We start from the raw sequence: 13,209 nt of genomic DNA, 5'->3' as shown, positions 1-13,209 counted from the left end.
CAACATGGACTTCATCATTCCAAATCATAGGCTTAACAGTCAAAACAAATAATATCCAGGTGTTTTTTTTTTTCTAGATGAGTAAAATTACAGAACAGAGGCTCCATAACATGTAGGAAAATGTTTAAAAGCTGTTAAGTTCATTTAAAACTATACAACTGAGAATGCCATCCAACAGATAGTGATACATAGGTTTTACTGCTTTTGAAAATAAAAGTGATGAGCTTTTTTTCACTATGTCCTTCTCTAATAATTATATTTATTATCAATTAACTTAAAGGTCTATGTCAGTCTAATCTGTAGTCATCCAGGCTTAATTTATATTTTATCTTTTAGTCCCTAGTGTGACCTTCTTCACTCAATAAGTGATCCAATATTTTTAACTGAATTATGGATTAATTTTTGAAAAATTGGTATACAGTCTTATAATTACATATTCCATATTCTCTGGATTACAACTAAATATTCAAATTTGAAATATGAAGAAATAGTTGTAAAAGGGGACTACAGTCTTTTTATATATATATATAATTTTGATGAGAGGCCCTAAGAAATTAACTCTTGTTTATATCAATCAGCCTATGTTAAAATTGGTTTCATTATTCATTGCTTCAGTTAAAGTCACAGAACCTATGGACGACATTATGTGAGGACTTACGGTATTTTATAATACACTCTGTTGCTTAAATGTACCTTTGCTCTCTATGAATGGCTCTTATCACACTCAGATTTCCTAGTAATATACTATGAAAAAGCTGAATAGAAATTTTTAAAAGAAGGAATGTTGAAGTTACTTAAACATCTAATTAAGAATTTAGAAACATTATATGACCCTCATGTTAGAAATACAACTATTTCTAACACCAATGTAAATTTTCCTTGTTTCCATTTCTCAGCTTTTACAGTGTGTGAAAAAAAATGACTTTGTAGAGCTTTTTTTAAAGGAAGCTAATTTTGATTCTGCAATAATTAGTCATCATTTTAATAGTTGTATATTTACCTTTCATACTTCCAACATTTTCTTTAATTTTGTCAAAACAAAGGCCTTATTGGTTTTCTTTATTCTATCTTACATATTTCTAGTATTAATGTTTTTATTATTATGACTTGTTCCTTTTCAAAATATTCTATTCTCTTTGAGCTCTTACCACCACTGTACTCACTCCTTGATACCCAGGTCATTTCTCCTAGTTTCCTGGAAAAAAATAAAATAATCTCCAAATATTTGCTTTAGTTCTTATTGAAACTCTATCAGGGCCCTGATCCAATCCCTTCTCATTCTAATTTGCTGGCGTAGAAGAAAAGTGGGGTAATTAGGAAGGTGTCTTCCACATCTTACCATGTTTAAATTTTTACTAAATGAAATTCTTTAAAGAATAATTCCTCTTTCTTCAAATCAAAGATTACTAAACTCTATAATTATTGAAACATATTAGTAAAAAATTCATTCTAATCTACTTTAGGCATTGTGTGTTTTTTTTTCTTAATTTCTAAGTGAATGAAATCAATTATATATGGTTTTCAAACCTGGCACATTTTTTAGGTCTCATAGAAAATTTTCCTTTGAAATCCTTTTGAGTACTCTTACTCATCTCTATGGAACACATTGCCTTAACAGCTAAGAGTTAACTATCGATTCTTGAAATCGATAGGCTTCTCAAAGCCTAGCAAACCTCAGAACTTAAGGAAATATTCCCAAATGGCTGACCCATTCCCAAATGAGCAGTATCTTACTGCTCATTCATTTTTACCCTTTTTCTGTGATACATTTATTTTATCTTCTACAAAAAGTCTTAGAAATCAGTTAGCAAGCTAGCTAAGTAGACACATAAACAGATACTTCCTTTTCTTGCCTTCCTATACTGTTGCTCACTGATCTCTTCTATGGCTGTAATTTGTTACACTGTACGTAGCAAAAAACAGGTACCAATTTTATGTTATGCCTAAAATTCTCCCAATCTTAGCCTGTAAATTATTTTCTCATCTAGCGCATTTCTATAAACTAACAATTGGAAATTTAGCAATCACCAGGAAGACAGAAGTATCAGAGCAAAGGCCAAAGCGGCAGTGGCAACTGAAAGGCAGCTTTGTATCCCGCCTGCCCTCTAAAAAGCAGAGCCAAATCTAGGTCATTACATTCAGCAGGGAGCTTTCAAACACCTTCCAACTTTGTGCTGCAGGATGATGAGTGTCTTCTGACCTAGTTTTGCACATGAGAAATGCAAGGCTGCCAGGCTATGGAGGCTGGAAGTGTTGGATCTGTGCCTTTCTGTTGCTAGAAGGATTCCTAAAATGTAAGTTTCAGGATTTCTTTCCAAGAAACAATACTGTGGTTATGTTTGCTATGTCTTCACTGGGAGGCCATGATCTTTTACTACTATTTCAGATTGTATGCAAATTGAAATTGACTAAGATGGTCTTAATGCCCCATCAGCTTGACCAGACTCCCATCTTCCTGCCTCTAGGACTTTGACCTCCCTTTTCTTTGAGGATTTACTTTAGAAAACTTGTAATTGTAAATTCTTTCTTTACTCCTTTGAGATGTGAATGATTTTAAAAGGCTCTTGCCAGTTTTACAATTCAGAAATGTTTTTCTTAAGGCCCTGGAAACCATCCCTTTGAAATGCTAACTTCAAGGGAGAGAGCACCCAGTCTCTCAGTTTTGTGAGACTCTAAGAGCATAACCTTAGTGAGCTCCTTGCTTCAAGATGTAAAACTACCTTCACTCACAAAGAAAGGAGAAACATTACTTTTCCTTTAGATACAGTCAATTAGCAAATACAGATGGCCTGTGTTCTCTCCCACCCAAGCACTTAAAAATCCTCCCCTCTACCCTTTGTTTCAGCAGAATTATTTTATTTTTTAATTAAATTTATTGGTTAATAAAATTGTATAGGTTTCAAGTGTACAGTTCTATGCTACATCATGTGTATATTGCATTGTTTGTTTATCACAAAGTCAAACCTTGTTCAGTCACCATATATTTGACCCCCTTTACCCTTTATTACCCTGAGCCCATTCCCTCTGGTAAACTACCATACTGTTATCTGTGTCTATGGGTTTTCGTTTGTTTGATTTTCTTTGTTCATTTACTGCTTTCGGTTTTATATTAGACATATGAGTGAAATCATATGGTTCTTGACTTTTTCTGTCTGATTTATTTTGCTTAGTGTGATAAGTAAACATAGAGTTCTGGTCTCTCTCCCTGATTGCAGCAGCCTTCAATAAAGACATGCTTACCTGTTTAACTTTGTCCAGGGCAATATTTGCTTTGACAAAATATAATTTTAAAATTACTGAGGCTGGAAAATGTCTGTATGTCTAGCACATTGCTACTCTGAGATTCAGCACTTAAAGCATGTGCATTTTTCCTTTCAAAGAAGCTTCATTTACTGACTGTTACATTGGTATTCGAAAGTTTCTCTTTATGATAAGCCAAATCCTCAAAGAAGATAGATTCCCACTAGTTCCAAGATCTTTTGCTTTTACAAGCTGATCTTCAAATATCATCTCTTGTTTCTCTGTGATCGGAAACACTGAAAAATTCAGCTCCTTAAACTAGGGATCCTGATGGTTTGATAATCAGGTTCTAGCCCACCTTTCTTTTTTCTTTTTTTTTCTCATTTAAGGATCAAGAGTTCAGGCAAAATGAACAACATGCCATTCCAAAAAAATATCCACTCATACTATCTTCCTTCGCCACTATAACAATATTTTATTATAATGTCTCCTCTTATCTCATGATTCTTGAAAAGCTATTAAAATGTTTTAAATGAATGTGAACCCTGATGATACTCTGAACAGCAGGTTTTATGCCTTCTTTCTCTTAACATTTCACATTACATCGCATTTATCACCTCGCCTCTTTTCTCCATTTGAGTCTTGGGTTTCTGGAGGCAAATACATGGTTTACTTATCAGTTTATTTTCCAGAGAGAGAGCTAATACTTGCACAATAAGCAACATTCAACAAATGTTTGCTAAATTAGCAAAATTATTTGCCACAGTGAATGTTCTGTGAAGGTTTTAACATTAAAATACCACATTGTAAAGAAAAAGGAGTTATTTGAACACATCTATTTCAAAATAAAAGAAAATTAGAATCCATTTCCCTTCCTAGTGTTTTAAATATGGCCATAAACAAATTCTCATTTGATAATTAATAACCTCCCTGCTCTTCTTTCAAGCTCATCTATGTGTTATTTACTTTTATAAGCCAATTTAAATTCCTTGTGGGAGAAATTTGACATATATACATATATGTGTAGTTTCAGTGACAAAAGAAAAAGTAGTCTGACTTTTCTGTAAGTCTTTCAAATGGAAAAAAAATGAAAGATACAGCTGTCTTTTCCTTTAAGCTTTAGATCCTGTACTCGAAGTCTAAAATCCACAAGACATCAATGTGAAACTACAAATATTTTACTGTACCTGTATATGCAAATTGGACAAGATCCCAGAGGGCATTGGGGTCGATGCCTTCCATCTTAATTTCCTCTTGCTTGGCTTCACAAACATCGCTTGTAAACATGGCAGCAAAGTAGTCTGAGACTGAGCTCAGAACAAGCCTGAAAAAGTCAAAGGATTCAATTTAGGTCGTGAATATAAAGCATCAGAAAGCTAAGTGTCAACAATGGAGTGCAGAGCAATCCATCTATGTGCCTGTCCATCTACTTATCCATCTATCAATCATCTATGTATCTATGTGTCTATCAATCAATCTATTAATCTATATGACCTTATGGGTTGTACTTTTAAAAAATTATTTAGAGTATTCTGCTCTAACCTTTGGTTACAGAGCATTCTCCTACATTTTCTACCATTTTAAATACATTTTTCCTTTCACATTTAGTTCTTCCATCCTTTTGGGTAGGAATCCAGTTTTATGTCTTTCTCCATACTCACCCACTTTTCACCACACTCTCTATTAAAGAATTTGATTTGCTCAGTAAATTAATGGTGCCACCTATACCATGAATTTGAATCTGAAATGCATACTGATCTGTCTCTGAGATTTCTATTTTTTTGCTTATTTGCCTCTTCTTATGTCAATAAAATATTCTTTTTTATACGTATAACTATATATAAATATAAACAAGTAAGTACTATAATTCTAATGTCTTTATATCATATGAGGCAAATCCTCCTTCTTTGGTTTTGCTTAACTAGTAGTAGATTTTTTAAAAATATGTTTTTATTGATTTTAGAGAGAAGAAAGGAGAGGGAGCCCTGCCGGGCGTGGCTCAGCGGTTGAGTCTCGACCTAGGATCCAGGCGATCGGGGTTCGATCCCCAGTCGGGGCACATGACCGGGTTGTGGGCTGCAGCCGATCAATGACTCTCTCATCATTGATGTTTCTATCTCTCTCTCCATCTCCTTTCCTCTCTCTGAAACCGATAAAGATATATTTTTTTTTAAAAAAAAGAAAGAAAAGAAAGGAGAGGGAGAGAGAGAGAAACATCTATGTGAGAGAGAAACATTGATCGGTAGCCTCCTGCTTGCACCCCAACAGGGGTGTGAACCCAAAACCTGGGCATGTGCCCTGACTGGGAATCAAACCAGTGACCCTTTGGTGCACAGGATCACTCAACCAGCTGAGCCACACCACACTGGCCAGGGCATGAATTTTTATTTTTCATATAAAGTTTAAAGTACATTTGTTAAGTTTGTTAAGTAAGTCAAATATAATTTTAATTAAAAATGCAGTAAATTTCTGATTTTATTTGTGTGTTGATATATTTACCACATAAAGTCATCCAATACAAAAGTGTAAAATATCCCTCCATGTATTCAGGATATTTTGTCTGATTTATGTTCAAATTTTAAAGATTTTCCTAAAATTGTTTTGTGTACCTTTGGTTGATTCCTACATACTTTACAGTTTTTTTAGCATTATTTATAGTAACTTTTTAAAAAATTATATTTTTTGGGGGGGTATTGTTGGTTTAGAATGCATTAATTGAAACTTTCATACATGCATGTTTTATATGACACATTTATTGATTTTCTTACTAGGTCCTTTGATTCTGATATACATATTTTTTCTTTTAGGTAGATGATTGTATCATTTGCAAATAATCTCATTTTGACCTGTTCCAACTCCTTTTCTTTTGCTTTCCTTAAAACCTCATGTAGGACCTCAGTTCTGTGTTAAGCAGTAGCTGTGCAGGCAAGAAAATTTGTGTTTTTCTCTATCTTAAAAGGAGCACATCTAAAGATTCTCCTTTCAATAGGATACTTGCTAAATGTATTGGTATATAAGCTTTATAAAGTCAGGAAAATCCTTTTAATTTCTAGCTTTGCTAAACACTTTTATAATAGATGGGTGTTAAAATTCAAAAAAGGCCTTTTATTCCTGAATCAAATTATCTTTAAGACTTCTCTATTTATAGTCATAAAGGAAACTAACCTATAATTTGTTTTCTTATATGTCCTTATCTGACTCTTGAATCAAGATTATACAAGCCTCATCAAATGAGCTAGCAGTTTCATCTCTTTTAAATTTTGTAAAATAACTTATAGAAGAAAACTATTTTTTCTTTAAGATGTTCTGGACCTTACCTGGAAAAATATATTGGCTTGGCTATTTTAGAAAAAGGTAGCATATCAATCCCATTTCAATTATTGAATAAAGCATGAGACATTATTTATGTGCTCTATTTCTTCATCAATTTTTTGTATTTTATGTTTTTCAAGAATTTATCCAGGTCCTGAACTTTATTAATGTATATTGTTCATAAAATTATATTTGGGTTTAGTTCTACCCATTTATATATTTTTTTATTATTTTTTCTTTGTTTTACTCTTTTTATTGTCTTTTGTTTCATTCATTAACATTTTAACTACATCTTTTTCTTTCATAAATGTATGTTTCTCATGAGTAAAGATCAGACTTTTTTTTCCTCCAGAAATGCCAGATATTAAGTATTTTAGGCATTGAGAGTTATACATATAGTCTTTGTCACATACTTTCCTTTTTAATTTTTTTATTTAATTAAAAATGAAAAAATAAATTTTAGCTTGTGATTCACATAAAACAAGAATCTTACTTTGGAGGCTTTGTCTAGAGATTACAATATTGCTCTTTAGCTAATAATGTTCTATCATTAAATATACTTTTTAGAAATATTGTAAGAATCTTACAATACTATAATTCTGCTTACTCCCTCCACTCAGTCAAGAATATTTTTTGAAGAATGTGTACATATATATGTGTGTGTGTGTATAGTGTGTGTCTGTGTGTGTGTGCGTGTATGTGTGTCTGTGTGTGTGTGAGTGTGTGCATGCGTGTGAAAAGAAAACTTTATCTTATTCTTCTCTTTTTCTGGAGCTTTTTATTCATTTCTGAAGTAGATTTCAATCTGGTAACAACCAAATTAACTTCACTATTTTTTTGTATTGTAGATCTGATGACAAAAAATTCTCCTAGCTTTCATTGTACTGAAATTGTATATTAAACTGGCTCCAAAATATCTTATAAAAATTATTTTCACTTGATACAGGATTTTAGATTGAGAAAATATTTTTCCTTTGGGACTAGAAAAACATTCTATTTTTCCATTGTTACCAATAGAAAATTAGCTTTCCTTAATATATTTGTTTTCCTGATTTACTATTTTCTTAAAATATATAATTGTTTTTAATGTTTTTCCCTTTTCTTAGGATTTTAGCAGTTTAACTTTGATATTCCTACATGTGGTTACTTAGTATTTACTTTGATTCTGAGCTATCTGGAGCAGTGGACAGATCTTTTTTTACCAAATTTAGAAAGTTACCTGCAAATAATTTCTAATTTTTTTTCACTCAGTTCACTCTTTATCTCTTTCTAGAAGCTTAATTGCATATGACTCACAGGTTGTTGAGTCTCAGCTCATTTTTCTCTTAACTTTCTTTTATTCTGTTTCACTGTAGATTATTTAAATTTCAGTTGTATATGGAACATTGTGCCAAAAAAAAAAAAAAAAAAAAAAAAAAAAGGTGAGGCTTAAAACTAAGAAGAGAGCATAAGATTTAAAGAAAACAGTATAGGCATTTCATTTTTTTGGTGATTATTTTGTCATTTTGAAAGGAATGAAGATTTTTCATGTACTTTAAAATCCTAAGTGGAAATATAAATTGAAGAAACATTGATTAAGACACTTAATAATATATTATAACTCTAAAGAAACAGAGAACTGGCCCTGGCTGGTATGGCTCGTTGGTGGGAGCACAGTCCAGTGCACTAAGGTCTCTGGTTCAATTCCTGGTCTGGGCACATACCTAGGTTGTGGGTTTGATCTCCAGTGGGGGCATGGGAGGCAACCGATTGATGTTCCTTTCTCATATCAATGTTTCTCTCTCTTTCTCTGTCTCCCTTTCTTTCTCTCCAAAATCAATAAAAAACATATACTCACGTGAGGATTTAAAAAAAAGAAAGAAAATGAAATAGAGAACTGTTTTTTTTAAAAAAAGAACATTACAGTTAAGAGGTTTGTCTTTTACAGTTACTTGAATTAAAGATTCTGAAAATTTGAACCTGAAACACCTTTTTTCTAGAAAGTAATAAAATGCTCAAAAAATGATGGGCACATGTCAAAAGAACTAAATGTGATGCTTATGCATGTAAACTAAACAACTCAACAGCAAACTCTGGATGTACTTTTCTTTCTAATAACATTATAAGGAAAAGAAAAGGAAGAAAGGTCAATACAGGGCATTATTATCTAAAAGTTTTTATGCTTTCAGATCAGGTAAAAATCTTTTAAAATTATTTATTTTGCAATTCTATCTGCTATATAGTTTATTTCTATATAAATCAAGGGCATGTTGAAAGTTCACTTCCACAAAGAGAGATATTCCTTCTTTATATTTTTTACAAAAGATACTTTATGCATTTAAAAAGTAGTTAATGGGATCTGTGATATTATCTATTCTATTAATATCAATGCTTAATTAAGGTGGTAACATTAGAAATGTTTCGCGTTATCAGTTTGTGACCCATTTATTTGGGCAGTTAGTAACTAAACATGTCAACATTTTATATTCTTAAATAATAATAAAATAATTAAGAGACAGTTACCTTCAAATATTTATTATATACCAATTAGATAAATCAGTGACAAATAATCAGTTTTATCAAAAAGACTAAATATAACAATGTATGATATGAAAACAAACTGTAACAAACCAGAGGGTTGCAGATCTTTCTTAGTGCATCAGAAGTTTAAGGAGATAAAATTAACTGTTTTAATCTTACACGTATAAAGCCTTGATTTACAGCAAGGCCACATCCATATAAAGAAAAATATTATGAGAACTGGAGAATTCAACCTTAAATAATTACATAAAAGCTTCTCCATAAGCTGTAACATACAAAATATTGCTAACTCAGTAAGTGCAGAGAACTTTATAATGCGTTTAGATTTAGTGAACATAAAATTTGCATTAAATTTTAGAAGAGGGATGTAATGAATAACAGAAAGTAATATCTTTATATCTGCATATATAACATCTATTAATGAAAGGAAACTAGGAGCAAAAAATGCTCATATATATATATATATATAAGTGGATAAATGCAGTCACTCTGGAAAATCTCTTATTAAGGTCACCACAAATGTATTTCTTTCGAAGTCTATTAAACATTTTTAAGTCTACTCCAATTCGTTGTGTGCTTGACATTGTTGACTTCCCATTCAGTCTTTAAATCTCCATTTCAGCTAAGGCAATACAGATTTTCTTATCTTGCTTACCTCTGATTCACTGACTTCTTTTCCTACTCATACTCTGAGGCTTTCATTGCTCCAGGCTTTGAATCAAGCTTCTAAATATTTGCCTTAACACTAGATGTTTCAGAATCATTGTTAAGCATGGCCTTAATTATTACTGCTATGGTATTTCTAAATCTAGCCTTGGGTCTGGAAATCTATAGGAACTTCTCATCAGATATCTCAGCAGCAATTCAGTATGCCGTAAACTAAATCAAAGTCTTCCTTGTGAGGTTTTTCTTCATTTTTACCTCCCTGATTCTAACTGATGCTCCACCAATCTATTGAATTTTCAGAGTAGATACTATAAAATTATTATTTATGTTTCCTCCTCCTTCATTACTTATATCAAATAAAACACAAAATTCTTCTTTCCTTTTGTCCTGGACTTTGTGTTTGCCTTGCCCAGGCCCCTTTTATAAGGTGAACCAAAGCGCCCTGGGCCAGTGATGCCAGCACCTAATTGATCCTAGTTACTCTTTCTCTAGAATCTCACATGGCCCAACAGGAGTTGTCCCCTGGGAGTTTATATGCTCCTGCTCCTCTTACCTCATTCCCCAGTCTTCCCTCCCCCCCAACCTTGGCCAATCTTCACCTGTGTGTGGGCCCAATAGTAATGACTAATAGAACTCAGGTATAAAAATAGTGCCCCTTTACTGAGGGGTTTGACTAACTCTGCAGCAAGTCATGCTCCAGAACTTCTTGGGAGTTAAAGATGAGCAAGGTCCCAGCTGAGGAGACCACACCCCTTATCTGTTCCTTCCTCTGCCCTATTCTGCTTCCTTTCTTTGAGGACACCCCTTATATAAACCATGCACACCTGAAGTCCAGTCTCCGGGTCAGTCTCCAGGAACCCTGAACTAGGACACTGTTCTTCGAAATATTTCTCAGTGAATCTCTTTCTTGGTATTTACATAGTCCTCATGTCATGCCAAGATAAACAATAGCTTCCTAGAACATAAACTAGTTTTTACAGTGCTCATTGTTTGTGCATTTTCTAAAGCTGGACCATTTTTCAGAGCTGACTTTGTAAATGATGACAGGCAGAGTACTGTACTTATTAATACATTACTTCTGTATCCAGACTGCCTGGGCTTGAATTCTATTTTCACGATGTATTATTTAAATGGTGAATGTTTTAGTATCTTCATTTCTTAGTTTTCTATTTTCTTAGAAACAAATATAGAAAATAAGGATTTCCTTCCCTTTCAAGCCAAAATAGGACAGTATATGGAAAGCACTTCAAAGAGGACCTGACATACTCAACACAGTAAGTGTTAACTACCATTATTATTATTATTGACTTAGTTGCGTCCCTCCTTTCTTCAAGAACTTACATGACTTTGTAATTATACACATCATTTCAAATGCAAACTTCTCTGCTGGTTTTCAAGTCATAATCACTTTTGCCCTACTTTTATGGATTAATGTTGCAGTAGTTTCCACAAACTATTCTACTTTCAATAAACCAGTGCCTTGTAATTTTCATGAACACAAATTTACTTCTCTTTTTCCCACATTAGCCTCACTATAAAATAGAATACCTGTTCTTTTTCTGACTGACCTAAAACACAACTTCTCTGAAAATCTTTCATAATACTCTGTCATCTGTTACTCTTCCTAATTTGATTATTTTTGCCCTTGGAATCAAAACCACATATTTGATTTGAGGTTATTTGCAACTATAATAATTTTCTTAATTGTTTTATGGGTTATTCCCTCCTCAAGATTCTTGAAAACTTCTGGATGAAAGGTACCATGTTTTATAGCCTTTTGCATCATCAACACCAACAGGGTATAAACTAGTGCTATAATATGTTTGACAAAGATTTCTTTTAATTCATGAAAGAAAACAATGCTTTGTGTACTGCTGAATATCATTGATAGGCTTAAGGAGGACATTATAATAATATGTAAATAATGGAAAACAAGTTTGTTAACATTTCTCAACCTTTTTTCCTCTCAAGTTTTTCTGGCTGTTTTGTAGTTCCCTTGTTCCTTTCCTCCTGCCTTGCTGTCTTTCTTTGTGAATGGATGAGTTTCTATAGTGTTAGGCTTTGATTCCCTTCTTTTATCTTTTGTGTATCTACTGTAGGTTTTCGTGGTCTGGTTATCATGAGACTTACAAAAAAATACCCTATAAATATAAATCTATTTTAAGTTGATAAAAACTTAACTTTCATCATATAAAAAACCCTTTTATTCCCCTCTCTATATTTCATGTTTTGATTTCTCAGTGTACCTATTTTATGCTGTGTATCCATTAATTATTATAGCTATAGTTGGTTTTAAGACTTTTGTCCTCTAGCCTCTATACTAAAGTGATTAACACACCATCATATTACAGTATTAGATTATTCTGAATTTGTCTATATACTTAACTTTACTAGTATGTTTTACACTTTTATATGTTTCCATGCTAGTAATTAGACTCCTTTCATTTCCACTTAAAGAACACCTTTCAGCATATCTTGTAAGGCAGGTCTAGTGGTGCGTTACTCTTTCGGGTCATGATCCCTGTGGCCTTGTGATGGTGTCGTACATTTAAGGAAGTAAGTGCCTCTTCCATTCTTAACATACTGGCTTGGGCAGGCAAAGCCCTTCACCAGTCAGCCCATCCAGAGATTCTGGGAGGGCCAGTTTGTGGTGTCTGAATGTAGGCTTCCTGCTGAAGTCTTTGGATGGGCAAGTGAGCAGGTGGCAGTCCTGGTGTTTGGTTACACAAGGACCACCAGCCTAGTGCCTGAGTTTGGTGGGGTAGACCTGGAGCCTAGAATCACTGGGGTGGACCTGGCATTTGAGTTTGAGGTGACTGACATAGGTCTTAGATCAACGGAGGTCAACCAGTCACAAGGGACCACTGTGCTGGGCTTAGCATCCAGGTTCACAGGTCTGGTATGATACTGGGGTATTCTGGGAACATGATTTCATGGGAGCCTAGTTGAAGGTTGGAGTAGTCACTGTGGCTGGCATAGTGCTGGGGTCAACTCGGAGCTCGGGGGTCTCTGGAATCAGCCTATAGCCTGATAGTTTGGTTCTAGCCTGAAGTTTTGTTCTGCTGAAGAAGATATGGTGCTGGGATAAGCAGAGAGCCTGCATCTGTGGGAATCAGCCTCTAGTCTAGGTCTATAGGGGTCTGGGGACACGAGAGCTCGCCTGGTGCTGAGGTGGGTCAAAAGTTGGGATCTGTGATAGTCCGTCAGGTGGGGCCTAACCAGAAGCTTGGATTTGTGAAAGGTTGCCTGCCTTCAGGGTTTCAGGGGGCCTATTGGGAACATGGTGCCTCAGAAACCTCCCTGAGTCATAGGAGCAGGCCAATCTTGGAGGTGCCTGGGTCCACAAAAGCCACAAGGGGCCTGGGGCCATGGGTGCTTCCTGGAGCTGTGGGAACTGCCTGGGTCCAATGAAACCCTTTTTTGTTTTGTTTTTCTGAAGCTGGTACAGAGATGTTATGAACCATCAAGCTG

At 34.1% G+C, this 13,209-nt stretch overlaps 1 protein-coding gene across 1 annotated transcript in view; it reads right to left on the bottom strand.

Annotated features, from left to right (window-relative positions):
• The window catches only part of KLHL1 (kelch like family member 1), a 331,681-nt gene that overhangs the window by 187,919 nt on the left and 130,553 nt on the right, over positions 1-13,209 (bottom strand). Inside the window, exon 3 of the mRNA XM_081129220.1 lies at positions 4,428-4,564. Within this exon, the coding sequence (XP_080985346.1) occupies positions 4,428-4,564 (137 nt within the window). The remainder of the gene's footprint in view (positions 1-4,427; positions 4,565-13,209) is intronic.

This window comes from Miniopterus schreibersii (assembly GCF_964146895.1).
Source record: "Miniopterus schreibersii genome assembly, chromosome: 2".
NCBI lineage: Eukaryota > Metazoa > Chordata > Mammalia > Chiroptera > Miniopteridae > Miniopterus > Miniopterus schreibersii.
The sequence above is the reverse complement of the archived record's forward strand: the minus strand, read 5'-3'. Positions and strand labels throughout refer to the sequence as shown.